Source organism: Botryllus schlosseri, chromosome 1 (genome assembly GCF_051294905.1).
Source record: "Botryllus schlosseri isolate E-star chromosome 1, Bs_hap1, whole genome shotgun sequence".
In the NCBI taxonomy this organism is placed as follows: domain Eukaryota; kingdom Metazoa; phylum Chordata; class Ascidiacea; order Stolidobranchia; family Styelidae; genus Botryllus; species Botryllus schlosseri.
The window spans coordinates 36,710,224-36,727,336 of record NC_137236.1 but is presented as its reverse complement, the minus strand read 5'-3'; the positions used below and the strand labels follow the sequence as shown (position 1 = coordinate 36,727,336).

Here is a 17,113-nt window from a genome sequence, read left to right as displayed (position 1 = left end):
AGTGATTCTAATCTAAACTCGAGATGGTTGACACCAAAATGTCTGGCAAGATTTCCGTGACCATCAGAATGTACACAACATGTTTGAGATTGGTAGTTTTGCTGTGACCACCGGCTTATCTGAAATCGTCTGAATTTATTTCGGTGCTGTCGTATTGCACGGCAATGAGGCTATGATGGTGTGAGTACGATTTTAAACACGGGAAGTAATTTGTGAAATCCCTGCAATGTTGATCTTAATTTCTGGAATGCTGCTATAAGCTCCCTGCAGCCGCAGTTCAAATTTACTGTGTAACGTGAACCTAACATTTGTCGGCACCAATAGCGCGCGCAATCTATAGCTTCCCGACGGTGCGCTTTGCGCAGATCGCGATTCGCAGTAATCCATTTAGGATTAAATGAATGATCCTATCCGATATTACTAAAACATAGCCTACTGGTATGGTAAGATCTGATATCAGAGAGACGAAACCTTCTTTAGTGCATATCGTCACGAGACACACAAACGAAAAGTGTATAGCCTATATGCATTCTGCATGCGGTTATTATAAGCAATGAAATACATTGTTGTAGCATAGCTTAATAATCAAACACGCATTATTGAACATTTTAAAAGTACGGTAATAGGTTGGAAAATCGAAAAATAAACATATCCTGTCAAAATGTAGTAGCGAATACGATTTATTGACACACCAAGCGTTGTTGCACTATTACGGTATGCATTATTCATCACCAACAGACACACATAAGAGATGCACATGCAGATATCCACGTTACAAATATTTTGCGATGAGTGATATGCTGCGATGAGGCTCTGGCATGTTTCGAAAGATTTTCACGTTCGTGATTGGGTCCACGTAACTACCATATGGTATTTCCTTGATTGTTACGTATCCGTTCTCCGCGGCTCGCCTTTGCACAAAGTAACTTGTGGTTACCGCTAAAATAGTGTTGCATTCCGCATCGCGTGCGATGTCCTCAAATCTGCGTAGAAAGTGCGGACATATATTTCTTATTTGTACGCATGCATAACATGCACAGGAAATTGATTGTCAACTGATGAGCATTGCGTGTGATTTGCGGAAGAACCTCTGCTGTGAACGATGAAACCTCTCATCACTAGCATACAGTTAATCCAAGACACGAACTGAGGTAAAATAAATTCGGTTCACATATAAGCCTATAAGTGGCCAAATACATTTTCCTAACAAGAAAGACCATGTACCCATACTCAAGTCACAGACGAAAAACCATAGTTGTTCTTAACCTTGCTGCCAACATTTATTAATACCATTTTGGCCTCAAAAGTCAATATTTCAGAAACTGCCGGCGCAAAATGAAAATGTTGGATTACATTACAAGTGAAAAAGGCTTCAAAGTAGTTAAGGTATAGGCATTTTTTAATATAACATTGATAAAACCTGTAACAAATTCCATGTGTACGTTTTGGTTACTTTGGCTCTCGCAAGTATGAAAACATGTTGCATAATTTTCGAATATAAAATGTTTGTTCCATGCCCAGGTTTAGTTATTGAATATTGCTAGGGTTTTGTCAACTTGTGGTTCAACAACGGATCAACATCAGGATTTTTATGACCCCTGACTTAGAAACGATTATATCTAACTCGTGTCTTATGTTTTCACCCCGAACTATACGCACCATATGTTTTTCCAATAAAACTATCACCACTGTTATGGGGCTCATGCCTGAACCCTCTTTAGATTATCATGAATGTGTAAGTCGACCAAGCGTATGATGTCCCTGGCCATATCCCAAACAAATAGCGTTACTCACAAATTGCAGCAGTTGCGTCAATATATTTGATCGGGGGCTATGAAAATTGACACTCTACTACAAGTGAGCTATACTTTCCAGTTACGCCTTATTTACATCGAACCTGATGTTCATCTGCTGAGCCAAGCCTCCCATATGCTCCCTCTTGCATGCCATTCCGTTGTAAACCACGAAGGCATCCCCTGTTTTGACAAATTGTTGGAGTCCAGCGGGTGGCATAATCGATCGTATCAACTGAAATCAAGGGACGTGCTTGATAGCTATTTAGACTGCACTTCGGATAGGTGAATTAATGTTGCTAAGGTTCTGGCAAAGAGTGATCAGAACGGAGAAGATAGACAATAGATATTTTCGAGACACGGTTAATGTAGAACCACTGCAGTCAAAATTTCGTAAAGTCAAAAGAAGATCGCATGCACAAGAACCAGGGAACTCGCCGGTACAGTATATGGATCAAAATGGGCTTGACATGCAGATGCGGGGAATAAAAAAATACTGCATCAGATCAAGCGTAACAGATGGTGCTACACTTGGTCAAAAATATCTGTATTCAACAATTCGTAGCGGGACGTCGGATGTAAACCATTTTGGTGGCACTTCGTCGTAGGTATTGCGGCACCCGTTGCAGTCGGTATAAATGGGTCAAATTCACAGTTTAATAGGCTACAATGATTTATCCCAGATGGTAGTGGGTGCAACCATCTATTGCTGGCACACAAAACAGAACCTATTACTCTCATGGCATATACCTCCATGCTAAATTATATGCTGTATAAGCTATCGACTACTCAGGACCTATCATCTGCAGAGGTGGTCAGTAACGAAGTACGTCTACTTTTTCGCAGTATACTCAAGTAGTTTCGTCTACTTCTGGTACTTACTCGAGTAGATCTGATTTTCGCTACTTCTACTTCTACTTCGTAATCTTTTATGAACTACTTACTTACTTTTCGCTATTTTCAGCTTGAGAAGTAGAAGTAGTTCAATCTTCCAATCAGGAAGATAGCCGGAGGAATTTCGGGGCTGTTTTCACGGAGTATCAACATTTAATTTTCATAAAAGTTGAGTAAAGCCCAGACTTTTCGTCGCGCTTCGCGCTCAAAAGATACGGAGTAGCCAGCATGATTTCACGAAAGTATCGGTGAATATAATTTAGGTGGCGGGTTGTCGTGGTTCCGTTCACATCGCATTGTCGCCCTTCGCCCATATTAAATATTTCATTGCATTATATATAGCTCATCAAAACGTTTGAAACTGATCTTTTGCAATCTGGCATTTACTTATCAAATCGTAATCTAGCAGTCCATGGCGTGTCCTAATCTGGAAAGTGGACTCAGACTTTTTTTTTAGTTTTAGATCTGTTTTAGCATACCACCTTTGAAACTTTCTGGACTAAAGACATGAAACACATTTTCCGCTTTTAGACGTAGTATTTATATTTCACTTTCAATTCCTAGTATCATATACTTTGAGCTCTAATTAATATCAGTTCTTTTGTCTGGTAAAATACATGTTAAAGTATAAAAGAAAGTGTAGCAATGCCTTTAATTTCCGGAAATAAAGCTACACAATATGGCATTTTCACGATCCACCATATTTTTTACTAATCGCGCAAAGTTGTTACACCGTATCCGATACAACTTCGCCGTATTGCTCTTCGACTAAACTACGGGCCTTATAATATGGGGGAGTGCGCAATACCATGATATTTTCTAAAACGTGCTGTTCGATTAAACAGAGGATTAGTATCGCATTTCTATATCAATACTATCATTTTCATCTCATGAAGCAGAAGAACGCTTATGCTGTCGAAAATTGAATACCTCCTGGTATGCATCGATTTGAATCAAGCTCGCACCTTTCGCATATCTCAATTTGCACCTTCTGACAATTCATGCGAACGAAGTAGGATCGTTTGCACAACTACTTATTTGAGAAGATTTAAGGTCAGTCAATTCTACTTCTACTTCAATTAGTTTTAGGTTGCTTATGGAAGAAGTACTTCAAATCGTACTTAAGTAGATTTTTTCGTCACTACTCCTACTTCTACTTGAGTAGCTTTCTTGACTACTTTGACTACCTCTGATCATCTGGAATGCATTACCACAACATATCCGTGAATTGCCTTATAATTAGGGCGATTTTTTTGGACATGTCAAAAAAAATCAAAATAAGGTCAAAATTTTAGCGTTAGGTCAAAAAATGTCACAATTGTCTACAACGACAAAAATTTTTGCAACCTGTATTTCATTTGAATCGTAGATTTTGCGCAATCGGTGAACTTATCGTTTGACATTTTACAGCTTGTAGCCTACTTTATAGGCCTATCACCGTTGCAGACGGCGCATTGTCTGCTCATTGTGAATCATAAACAGTCAAATGAAACAAATAGGTAGACACGGTGTTATGCTCAACGTACCGCAATATCTTAAGTGAAGCAAGACTGCGTGGGCATTGCATAGTTCTTACAAAAATTGAGATGTAGCCTACGCCGTTGTCAGAATGAAGCAACACGGTGTGTCACCAGCAATGTACGCACGCACATCGCACAACTTCAGTGTTGTCAGCCAACAACTGCTACAGTTGAACGTTCTTTCTCCCTCCTTCTAAGTGTTGTTTGTATATTCATGGTGTTTGTCGACTACAATGGTCATTTACACCAGGCCGATATTCCTTATTTTCGATTGCGTATCGCCGAGTATCTGCCGACTTGTAGCACGGCCCACTTCTATGCTTTTTGTAAGACACCGCGCTTACACGGATGAGATGGCGAGGAGGATCCTAGATAAACCTTCAACACTTGGGTAGGAATTCTGGAGTCGACCTCGGTCGGACTAGAACTCACAACCCATTGGTGACGTAGCTGTGGATTATCCCACTACGCTATCTCGCCACATCTCCATCTTTGGCAAGCTACTTAGTAAAGACAGACACTTTTTACCCGAGAATCAGGAATATCTAGAACTAGATATGTAGATATGCCTGCCGAGAATGCAGGAAAGTATCTTTCGTTGTACTACAACAAATTTTAATTATTTTAACCATAGTACGTCATGTACTGAAATTCATCATGGGGCCAGATTTTGTTAAAATAATATTTTGTCATGTAAAAATTTGTCAGATTTTGAGTCAAAAAAGTTTTTTCAGGGAAAACTACTTCGTAAGGATAGACAGTTCAAACCAGAAATGAGGATAAGTAGTGCAGTTCTAACATAATTTGCATACGTTAGGTCAAAATTTGGTCAAAATTTAGTTTTTTAATTTCAAAAAATGTCAAAATTTAGATTTTTTTTGGTCAAAATCTTTCGTTTTTTAGGTAAAAATAAATTGCCTACTTATAATAGATTTGAAAATATACCTACTTAATCATCTTTTGTCGTTATATTACCACTGTTGTCCTACCTCGCCCAGACATTGCTTCATTGATCATTTGACACCATCGTTAAATTTTTCATTTTTATTTTCCTTTTTTAACTAACATTTTTTACTGCCAGACTGTACGGAGTCAAGTGTACCTGTTTGATGCGGGTGTGATCAGACTAGTTGACCTTCACGGTCGTATCGATCATACCTATCTGATACCGAATACTGTGCATGCATATTTCCTGTACCACCATCATTACCGTCTGTTTGTTATGTATTTTGGTTGGATGAAAATAACATCTCTCTCTCTGTCTCTCGCTAGAGCTGGTGTGAATTTAGTACCAGAAAGTAGTGATGACTTTACATACAACTTATGGTAGGGTGAAAATAGGTATGTATATAATTATTTTCGTTTAGAGCGCCGATATACCAAGAACTAAATTGTTTAACAAAATAAAACCTTTCCTTACCTGTTTGATTTGTCTCGTTTTCAAGGGCAGTCTACTCTCATATTTACCGCAACACTCAGCCACGCTATTTCCTATGGTTCCCATGGCCATTGCAACCAACCCCTTTGAGTCACTGTGGAAGACTCCAACGCTGACTCTCTGCTCAAGAGCAGCCTGCAACATAAAACCGCTATTTAGACTGTGAAAACCGCCATTACTTATTCCGAGATCAGTAACGAACTACTCTTACTTCTTCCGAGTACCTAAATGAGTTTTGCCTGGTTTTACTCAATTTGTTATGTTTCAGACTCCTTCCACTTCTACTTTTTAGGCGAAACTACTTATAAGTATACTTTGTAAACTTTTTGGGTTTAAGATCGCCTGTATCGTGGTAACGGAATATCTTTTCGGCTACTCACACCTATTCGTAGCCTCATTGGTGATTTACGTTGGTCGCCAAAATGCACCTGCAATTTAGAAAGCAGCCGCATCAGATTATACTTTTACGATATTTAATTTCTACTTCTACTTGAAGTAACTTTGACTACTTTGACTACTTTCACTTGTATGGAGTAAAAGTTTACAACATCACGCTGACTACTTTGAACACCTGTCTACTTTACTCACCTCAACAGACTCCTTCTTCGTCAACCGTGTCTCATACACGCTCGCACCCAGACACACATTGACTGGTTCCGTGCCAACGTAAACTTCGTCCAAAAGTCTCCACGCTTCGCCGCGGTCTCTCGTGTCGAGTTTGCGGAAATGATAGGCATCCCACGACCTCTTGGTCGCCTGCAAAGCGCTAGCGTAAAGGCGAACTGGTTCAACGAGAGACACCCCAAAACGCATCAAGTGTCCCTGAACATAATACAGCCAATAGACACCAAGATATTACGTCAGTACGATACCAGAGTCTTCCAAAAAGTGGAATTACTTCAATACTGATCAACTGTGGACTCTGCATACAAGGCGGGCTCCATAGACCCCTTGGGTGTACGGAACACTAAAGCAGAGGTACGAAATACAGTGATAAATCATACGCTACGTATCAGGTAAGGCCCGAACGTATTTCTACAATAAATAAGTAAACATTTCGGGCTGAATTACTAAACTCGAAAATTTACTTTGCGCTAAGCACGATTTCGTAACAGTTGGTTTGTTGCTTTCAATTTATTTTGGCACTATCCCCTCAAACTAAATAACAAAATATACGTTACAGAAATTAATCTAGTCGTCCTCGTAATGATGAGATATTAACCTCTTGATGCTGTTAGGATGCTTTAGTTTAGGGGTGTGACACCTACTGGTTCGGGACTATCAGACACCGGCATTTCTACGTCGGTCCCAATGTATTTCCAAGGACACGCCAATACGTATCTATGACCGCGCACCTGTGCCGTCGCAACTGTATTACCAAAGAGATCGACAGCGATGAAGCCTTGTCCCAAATGAAAAACACAGGACTTTGAGAATTAATCGAAACTGATATCTCTAGGGGCCGAAATGGTCAACCATGAGCATGAGCATGTGTGTAAACTGTGTATAAACGGTATAAGGGAGCTCGCCTTCCACAAGTTATGTAGAAAATCCAACTTCGGACCAAGACCTGCATTTGAGTCGACCTGACAAAGTGTTGTTCGTATTATGGATATGGGTACGACAGAATTGCAAGATAGCTTAAGGGATGCGAGATCTAACAAGGTGAAGGATTACTCATTTAGCTTTAACGGCTGACACATTCCATTCCATGATTGTATATAGCGCAAAATCTGTTTTCCCATCTCATTTCGAAAAGTTTACAAATTTCCCATTTGTCTGACCAGCAAGACTGGTTTGTCGTTCATATAACAAAATTTCGAAAGGGTGATAAGAAGTCACAGCTGGAAAATAAATGCTCAGAAGTAATGAGGACATGGTTGATCATAAACTGTAGCTTCATGAATAGGCGCTTACAGAAGCAAATGTCCACGATATTGCATTACCCGCAAGTGTAATCAATAGTTTTTCATTAAAAACAAAAATCTATTTAAAACAAACATGTTTGAAACAAGGCCCTAATTTAAAACATGCTTTTTATTGTTTTTTCATGTTTTTTTAAGCCATGACGACACGAATATTTAATTGTGGATTGGCATTGACAATTGCAAATATAGGGTGAAAATAGCTCCTTTGACGAAATATATGTACCATTGCTGTTGAACCGACTACTTGAGGGTTCCAACCATCCCATATCGATATACATCGGCTACATCGGGTGGTAATTGTCCGCAGGCTCATTAAACATCTTTTTCGTAAAGTATTGACACAATTATGACATAATTTTACAGCTTAAAAATACACAACTTTGTTCATTTTTATAAGGCCCCTTATTAAAACACTGTTTAAATCATGTTTTAAACAAAGTGTTTTAAAACACCCTTTGTTTTAAATGCAACCCTAGCTATCACGCTTTGCGTAAAATTACGACAATAATTCAGTAGTGTAGCCTACCTGCAGTCTTGTTCCATTCATGATTAGTAGACTGTGGTTTTGTGTTTTAAGATAAATCTAAAGAGAAGTTCGATGATCAAGTGCAGCAGTATAAGGGCTATCACACGTCCTTCTTTAGGAGGATTTGTCCTCCTTTTTTAGGGAATCGAAAATGTTCTCCAAGGTCACTCAAATGTCCTCATTTTGGCAATTCGTCCTTCTTTATAGCTTTTACAGTCAGGCGATTGTACATCTATCACTAGAAGCGCCATAAATGACGCGAAACGTGGAATCGGAACGTTCAAACGGGTCATACGGGAGTCGAGAAGGAAAAATGACCTTTTTTCAACACAACAGAATTTCATGTAAAGATTTTCATATCACCGGTTTTCTCGTCCGATATTATAGATTTTTTATTGGGCAGAAAGTGTCTCCTTGTCCGGATCTAAATATATGGTAACCATGCAGTGGTTCTCTGGAAGGGAGAAGTAGTTCGCGCCACCCTACCACTTCGAATATGCTCGCAGTGGTGAGATAGCATATTAATACGTTGCACTGTTCCAATACCAACGCGTTGCGGATCCCCGTCCGACCGAATTCGACACGAAAATCCCTTCCTAAGTTTCCGAGGCTCTGATGGCGGAGCCGAGAAAAAAGGTAAACACCTTCCGGCAGGCCTCAATGTTACGACCCAATTACTCGGGTGATGAACTTTGGTTTACAGATCTCCTTCCTAAATGGTACTATATGTGAGTGATCGGAGGGACCGTGTGGAATGTTTCAGTGAAGGCCCCGATTTGCATTTTGGCAGCAGCATTTTCCGAGGCCTCGGAGATTATCTGCGATTTTATCCTCCCGTACACTGTTGAGCTTACATCAGACTGACAATAAAGGCCCTGCGATAGACCAGATCAAGGACAAATTCAAGGAAGACAATGTAAAGAGCGTGGAAGTCAAAAACAAGAAAGATTGAGATCGAACACCGTTACGTTAGTCATTTGACTGAGATTATCCCATCTCATCTGTTCATTATATCGCGTTACGTTATGTATCTTGAGTGAGAACCGCCGACTAGGCCATCCTACTCAGAATTTGCTTTTCCCAAGTTTTGCTGCATTTCAACTTTGCTTACTAAATTTTCTCTCAGTAGCCCGATTGGAACTCTAGTTGAGAACCACTGCCCCAAGTAGTACGCTATAGACCAGTGATTCCCAAGCGCGGCGCCGAGGGCCGCTTGCGGCCCCTAAAATATATTAGGAAATTGACTTATGACAAAAAGTAAAATTTATATTTATAAAATACTCTTCCTTCGCTTGGTCTCTGTAGCTTTTAATTATAGAATTGCAGGAAAGTTGTGAGTATAGACTGCTAACGTTACGTCACTGCTGTTTCAATGCTATGTGCCCTAACTTTCCAGTTGAACGAGCAGTAGCTATAGATATAAATAGGTATTGATAACTTTCAAAACCGGGGGAAAATCCTGAAAAAATGGTAAATTTTTCCCACTTCGTGGTCGCTTGACTAAAAAAGAAAAAGAGGCTCAACTCCCGGAAAATGCAGTTTTTCTTTCACATTAACAGGTGGTTGACTGACAAAAAGGTCAACTTTCCGGTCCAGTTCCCGAAATAGCCACCGTAGCGTTCCTACAGTGCTGGCTTAATGTATATCAGTCGAATTTGGCTCTAGATGTAACCAAAATCCTCAAAAAAGAAGACATTTGGGTGTCCTCCGAGGACACTTTGAAAAAAATCAAAAAAGAGGACAAATCATCTTAAAAGAGGACGTATGGTAACCCTATGATAACTAGATGTGCAACACGTGACTCACGGTTGAATACGCCAAGATGCATACTGCTTAGCCGGCTAAAATCAGAATAATTGATAGTCCTGTAGTCAGGGCCGTAACTGCCGCACCCCAAACCCCCCAATTGAGGGGGGACGAGCTCGAAGGGGGCCCGAAATTATTTCGTGAATTAGCATAAATTATAGAGTATTTTTTGAATTTCAATTCGCCACATATCTTGATTATTGGGCACTCTTCCCAAAGAAAAAATACGCAAGATTTATAGAAATGAGCATATCAGCGTTGGCCATGACCGCACCACAACGCACCAAGACATATAAAGTTTTAGGCCATGTAACATGTGACTCCAAGAAGTGTGTCAGAACGATAGGCAGCGAGAAAGTCTTGGCCGTAAAGGACTGCTTTTATGCTGACCAAAAACTTCGAAATACCAAAAACTTCGTTATATGTACAAAATACATATAGGTTTAATTGTCCATATAGGCGCCTAAATGACTGGCGCCGAATGTTCTTGTCTTGGCAATCTGAACCTCACAAGACAAATACCATCCCGCAGAAAAGAAAATTATATGCCAGTGAAGAAATACCAATCTGAAATCCTGTGATCATTCAGTTTAGTAGGTTTGGGCAATTCTACATTTTTTGATATAGCAGACAGGAGGTCACGAAATAACATCATGTAAAGAAGTCATACCTAGGGGCCCACCCGCCCGTAGACGTTTAATTTTACGGGGTCTGCAGTTTCAAATACACCTCTCACTCAGCTCTACCGGTAAATCTGATTACGTGGGCAAAAAGGGCAACCATGCAATTCCCGATCTTATTCACCGATTTTATCCTGAATTATCGAAATATTCGCTCGTCGCGCTGTCTCACTAAACAGTAGAACTTTAATTTCGTGGCAAAAGCGAACAACGTGATGCGGGGTCAGTTTATCATCCTATGGAAGCCCGGGGTCCTGACGAAGTGCTGTTACGTTCCTGCCAACGGGTATACCCCCTGAGATTTTTAATTACTATTGACGGGGCCTATACCTTTTCAAACACACCTCCCTCAGCTCTACCGGTAAATCAGATTTCGTGAACAGAGACAGGATGAAAATTGATAGCAATACATTCAATTCTCGATCATATTGACCGATTCAGTCATGAAACTAAAGAAATTTCTCGCGCTTCGCGCGTTTAGGCGAGAAAAGCTGATTTACTCAACAGACACCCAATGCAGCAGATAAGTTGCGGTAAACAGTGTACAGTTTTGAAATCTCGCCAGGGCAATAAAAGTACTCCGAAATAGCCATGATGACTATTTGGGTCCGTTTCATAGCCGTGGTATTCGTGCGGCGCCGACCGTACTCTGAAATTCTAAATTCGGCCCTCTCACCGAAAAAGTTTGCGAACCACTGCTATAGACTATAGTCCGTCAGATATCTGATTTTTAAGCTAATATCGATTAAACCGAAGTCTTGCACCTATATCTCGATAACTCCGATATTTTCAGCCGTTATTTAAAAATATGACATCTAGTTTAACCGGCATCTCCATAACTTCGAAACGTTTACTTGAACAGCTTCGCGGCGATTGCAATTGGTCTACTGGCAGTGACCAGTGGTTCAATCATTTTCTCGAAGTCGGGATGCGGGGACCATCTTTAACCGATATCATTTCGTTAACTATACCACTAGATTCCAGTGTTGGGATCAAGTCACTACCTTCGAGTCACGAGTCATTTCGAGTCATTGCACATTTTGACTCGAGTCAAGTCAAGTCAATCGATTTTCGAAGGTGACTCGAGTCAAGTCAAGTCACTGGATTTTTGGAGGTGACTCGAGTCAAGTCGAGTCAAGTCAAGTCAAGTCACGAGTCAAGTCTCATTTCAAGTCAAGTTGCCTTTTCGAATGCCTATGCCATTGCATTTTGCTAGCTGTCTGAAATACAGATTAACTGGTCATTGATTTTGAACCGATGAACGAATATGAAGTTAAATATACACGTAAGACGGCGCTGTATCGCTTAATACATATACGTAGAAATGCTAAACTACGCAATTATAATGGCATAGCCTCAGTTTATAGTTACCAGCCAAAATAGAGAATAGCGAAACGAAATGATAAGATGTAATACATTACCCATTTACAAATGGATAGGCTATGATACAATTCGAGCCTGCGCCAATGGTCGAGGACTATATAAACTATCTTCGAATTTAATTTCAATAAAGAGATTTGGTTCAGGTACAGAGAACAGTAATAGACATTTTTCTAATAAAATACTTTACTATACTAGTTTATGACAGCGTAAGCTGTAAGCTTCGATCACTTCGTAAGCGGTCAATTTATTTGTAAGAGAACGATAGAGGCTCAGTAAAACGCACGATCATCGAATGATTAGTCGCTCACACGGGTTACACCAGCGTTTCGCGAACAATCCGATTGCAAGATACAGTAATTTTTATGGACATCGATTGCTGGATGACTTGAAATTGACTCGTGAATTTTGCTTCGAGTCACGAGTCAATCCACATTTCTGATACGCCGAGTCAAGTCAAGTCAAGTCATTTTAACAAAGTGACTCGAGTCAAGTCAAGTCATACGAAAAAGGTGACTCGAGTCTGACTCGAGTCAAGTCATGACTCGAGTCATCCCAACACTGCTAGATTCTCAAAATCTCCAGCGGGGACATAACTTTGCGCTACAAACCTACATTGTACCGGCCTGGCAAACAAGCTACCTGACTATCAGGATTTGGGATGACTGTATCTGACGGAAATTTCAGGATTTTGTAAAGGGGAGTTAGAAGTACCTAAAACCCCTGTATATGCCACTTTTTACCCTGTACAAATATTGGTCTCAACTACCACAAGGATAATATTTCTGGTCGCTATGAACGTTTACAACAGCATTCAGCAATATCTTTAAATGAGTTGCGAATGAAGTGACGAATTAGGAATTTATCAAATAGCCTTATTAAATCACCAAAATAGCAATATATCGCTCGCGAGCCATAGGTTCCGGCCCCTGACCTACAAATCTGACTCGCAGCTCGGTAGTTCATTTCCTCTTAGCGGAAGTTCACATCAGTTTAACTTGCAATCAAATCGAAATGTGTAGGTTAATCGAACAGAGCATATTATCCGTATCTCATAAAGATGAGAATGGCAATTGTATGTACAGCAAGCATGGCATGTCTTGCACTGTACTGTTGTCCTATATCATTTACAGGAAAACCAGGAATTGGATTAGAATCAAAATTACAGCAGAGAAACATTTCACATATTAGATTAGAATTAGATTACCGGCATTTCAGTCTAATTAGTCTAAGGACAACTAGAATTATTTATTTGCGAAAATCTGCGTGAATTTTCTTATACTAACTAATCTGGATATAAATTCCCTTTAAGCTTTTCACTTTTACTTCGGTTCGACATATCGTATGTTGTCTGCGCTGAACATTCAGGTTTGGTGTAAATCTCGATCTGAAACTGGTATGTCAGAACTTTCAGGGCCTGCACTCCCGATAGGCTAGTATTGACTCTTGACAATATCCTTAGTTTCACTTCGAAATGAACGATCGGAAAAGTCTGACGAGATACGAAAGCTACACGCTGCATTGTTGCTACACGAATATACTTCTGCTGATGCGATTTGAATACCTGTTTTGACTACGTCATAATTCGTTATTTTGTTTTGAATCTAGAGCTCTGTTCCGTTTCCTTCATCGAGCCGTCAACTCGTCGTAAGACACACGCGTCATTTCGAACGTACATCTCGAAAGCAACATTGAAGTTCCGTGCGTTGTGTGTACGGCGCCGTGCGATTTTTGGTTTTGAATCGAGCTACCTTGAACCTCCTAAACCCCGCCGGGAACTGTTGATCACCAACATGCGGAACGACTTGGATTTGCATAAAAGTTGTTTTACACGCGCACTTAGCATCTAAGAGCAACATCAAAATTAATCAAGATTAGATATATCGACAAGCGACTCATACTAGAATATTTGTACGTTATGATATTCCAATGCGGAATCTACACAATTGACTAGATATTTATTTTTGTCATTACACAAGTCTCTCTCTCTCTCTCTCTCTCTCTCTCTCTCTCTCTCTCTCTCTCTCTCTCTCTCTCTCTCTCTCTCTCTCTCTCTCTCTCTCTCTCTCTCTCTTACTAAATGGTCTTTGTGGTTCCAAATACAACTTGGTAATAGTACTATTATGATCAGTAGATCGCGAATGAGTTATTGTAGTTTTAACAGAGATCATAATATCTGTATAGTGGAGTTACTCGAGTAGCTGTAATGCTGTAACATTGTCTTTATCGATGCGATACGAAACATCATACTTAATTAATTATATCCGCTTTAACTCGGGCAGTATCATGTTTCTTTAGTTAAATCACATGCCTCGTTGCGTCGATCGAAACAGATTGTAGCTGTGACTGCGAATTTCGAGTCACGTAAAGCCTGGAATAGACGATCCGTAAACGCGTCCGTATCTTTCTCTCCTTATTTCTCTTCTCAAACGGATGCGTGCGAGAGAGAAGAGGGACGAGGAAAAAATGAGGAGCAGAAAGAGCAAAAGTGTGAGAACCCGCACGCGTTCGCTTCCACGCGTATTTTCCATCCGTTCAGCTAGCAGATCTGTCTCTGTAGTGATCGTACATCGCACTTTCTGAAGTTGCAGTGATTAACCATGCGATTTTATGCTATTTTCAGTTGTAAAACAAAATGAATAATATAGAAGACGAGAATCTGATTGCCGCTGTGTATAGAGCTGTACAATCACACCAATCCAGCCAGACTACTATAACAAGGTAGCCAGGAACACAATTTGGCGTGATATTGTTCTGTGATATGGACTTGAAGATATGTAAAGTATGTGAAGTCTTTGCATGCTCGGCATAGTACACATCAATATTCAGAATCCAACGGGGGAAGACATAAAAGCAGCCAGAACACCTAAAAGTTCAACATTTTTCTTCCTAAGGCTTCATATTTTAACCACTTTTTTAAAACGGGGCATACTTCGAAACCAATGAACCCTCAAGCTCAAACACCAAAGCGACAATAATCTCAGGCTCGATAAACATTTGTGAATATTACCAACAGTCCCAACTGTGCAGTGTGCAGGTGATGATCACGTGAAAGTCACGGCTGAGCGCATGTTGTTTACTACCCTTGCGATGACGCAATCCCACTATCTCACCTATCCCACTAAACGCATGCGCTCCGTACGGATCGTCTATTCCAGGCTTAATGCGTAATGCGTGATCACGCTGACATGTGTGTGTATACGCAGCTTCATGTCACGGTGATGTATATATATTTGTGTGACAGACTATGTCGATATCGAAAAAAAACTATGATTAGTTCGAACTATTTCTGGAAGAATCATCGCTCCATTCTAAATTGCGTATAACCGCGGTATCAGCATCTGTTCATACCAAGTTTCATTTCAAGTTTCCAGTTCACATAGTCGTAACGCTTACTTGCCTCTGACGGCAGAGATCATAGAGTTAGCTTATCCGGGAAAATACTGATCACCTGATTAAAAACTGTTGATCGTGACGAACCCCTTCCCTGGATTAAAAATTTCACCAGACAACCAGACACCAGACACCGGTAATCCTTGCGCGAAATCATATTCATCGTTAAGCCCCACGATCAACAGTTGTAGTCAGCAGGGCATGGTAAGGTATGGTATGGTATGGATGTATGGTATCGTATGGAACGAAATTTCGGTATGGAGTACGGAAAAGTGCAAGTATGGTATGGTATGGAAATTTCCCAAGTATGGTATGGAACGTGTTTTCCATGCTTCCATACTTTTTCCATACTTTGACAGTTCAGGCAGAACCATGACAATATTCCTATACTTTCGATTTGTGAAATTGATTGCATACCACAGAAAATCGCTCACTGTCTATGTTAATATCTCAAATTGTGATTCATGACAACCCGGTCGACATCTATTTGAAGACAGCAAAGTTTCGCGACGCGCATATGAATGAAAATAATATTATTGATAATTATTCCAATTTAAATATCATAAAAATGAATGATATTCGACCGCTGACGCGTTACAATTGCATTTCGCTTATCGTAACTTCCCCTATGTAAATAAGTAATTGGGTTTTAAAATCGTAGACTCTGAGAATGTAGAAGTTACATGAATATTTTTATCAATTCGTTTTTCTTGGAAATAATTTTCTGCGCTTTGGAGGATGATCATCACGCAATATCTATGTGACAGAATCATCATCGCGATTCAAAAATATGTAGCTTGTCTTGGAGTGACGTTATGATATACCGGCCTACAACACGCATTGTAACTTCATGTAATCTGGTTTATTCTGATATTATGGACAGCGGACACCTTGATCTTGGTTTAACGAAGCTAATGAGTGTGACCGACAGATTGGCGGGAAAATAGACATTTGATCAGCTGTCGCAAAATGATCGTAGTGATGTAAAATTATGTTAAAAGATATATTCTAATACAGGTGGGGAAGACCCCAATTGTGGGGAATCCCAATTGTGGGGAAGTTATGGGCTGCTGGTTGGGAATAAACTCACTTGGAAAACAAGTTCTTTTCATTATTAATTTCGCTTATTAAACGTCTGTATGAAATGCCGATCGTATATTCTCTAATATTTCTTCACGCATTTGCAATTCAGCAATTCGAATTATCAGTGCCTTTAATTAACGAGCATCGAATGGGCATAGCGGCACGCGATCTCCCTCATATAGGTTGTTATTCATTCGTATGCGAAATGGTGTGATTGAAATCCACTGATTCGTTAAAATAAAAGTTCATATGTATTTGAATATGTATATACACGGGAGTTCGTGGAATCGCTAATTGATAGCATAGCCGGAATCGTTACTTATCAAATGACATATTTCTTACTGCCCGAGTTATAGTAGCGTGCGACAGTGTAGGTTATATGGTGGCTTATATCTACCATACGCATAAGTTCGTCAACACCAGGCAGTTTATCTGACCCTTGCAATTAATTCGGCATTTACTCGTGTAAATTGATGCTACCTTGGTATATTTGGAAAAATTTCAAACCCTTCGTATTTTTCTGTCTGCCTACCTCGTATATTCATTTTACCGAGGCGCAACATTGCGTCTACGGCTACTAATAACTGCTCATTAATTTTATTGCGTGCTGTGGCATTCTGGATGTCTTAACTTTCGCCGATAGCAAGTCTTAACAAAAGAAAGTCTTACAAA

General features: G+C 40.0%; 1 protein-coding gene across 1 annotated transcript; it reads right to left on the bottom strand.

Annotated features, from left to right (window-relative positions):
• Positions 1-456: 456 nt before the first annotated feature.
• Positions 457-13,134, bottom strand: LOC145448710 (uncharacterized). Its single transcript, XM_080327176.1, has 5 exons — positions 8,100-13,134; positions 6,234-6,467; positions 5,628-5,780; positions 1,898-2,028; positions 457-983 (listed from the first exon to the last, which is right to left on the bottom strand). Exons 1-5 carry the CDS (start codon positions 8,118-8,120, stop codon positions 773-775), a joined length of 750 nt encoding a protein of 249 aa, XP_080183302.1. The 5' UTR covers positions 8,121-13,134; the 3' UTR covers positions 457-772.
• Positions 13,135-17,113: the final 3,979 nt, after the last annotated feature.

Bases quoted from the DNA above. Each gene is read 5' to 3' on its own strand.
- LOC145448710 (XM_080327176.1), bottom strand. From the start codon at position 8,120: ATGAATGGAACAAGACTGCAG. The intron at 6,468-8,099 runs GTAGGCTACACT...TATTATGTTCAG, and splicing joins TGAATGGAACAAGACTGCAG to GGACACTTGATGCGTTTTGG. The intron at 984-1,897 runs GTTCGATGTAAA...CTTTCTACGCAG, and splicing joins GCTCAGCAGATGAACATCAG to ATTTGAGGACATCGCACGCG.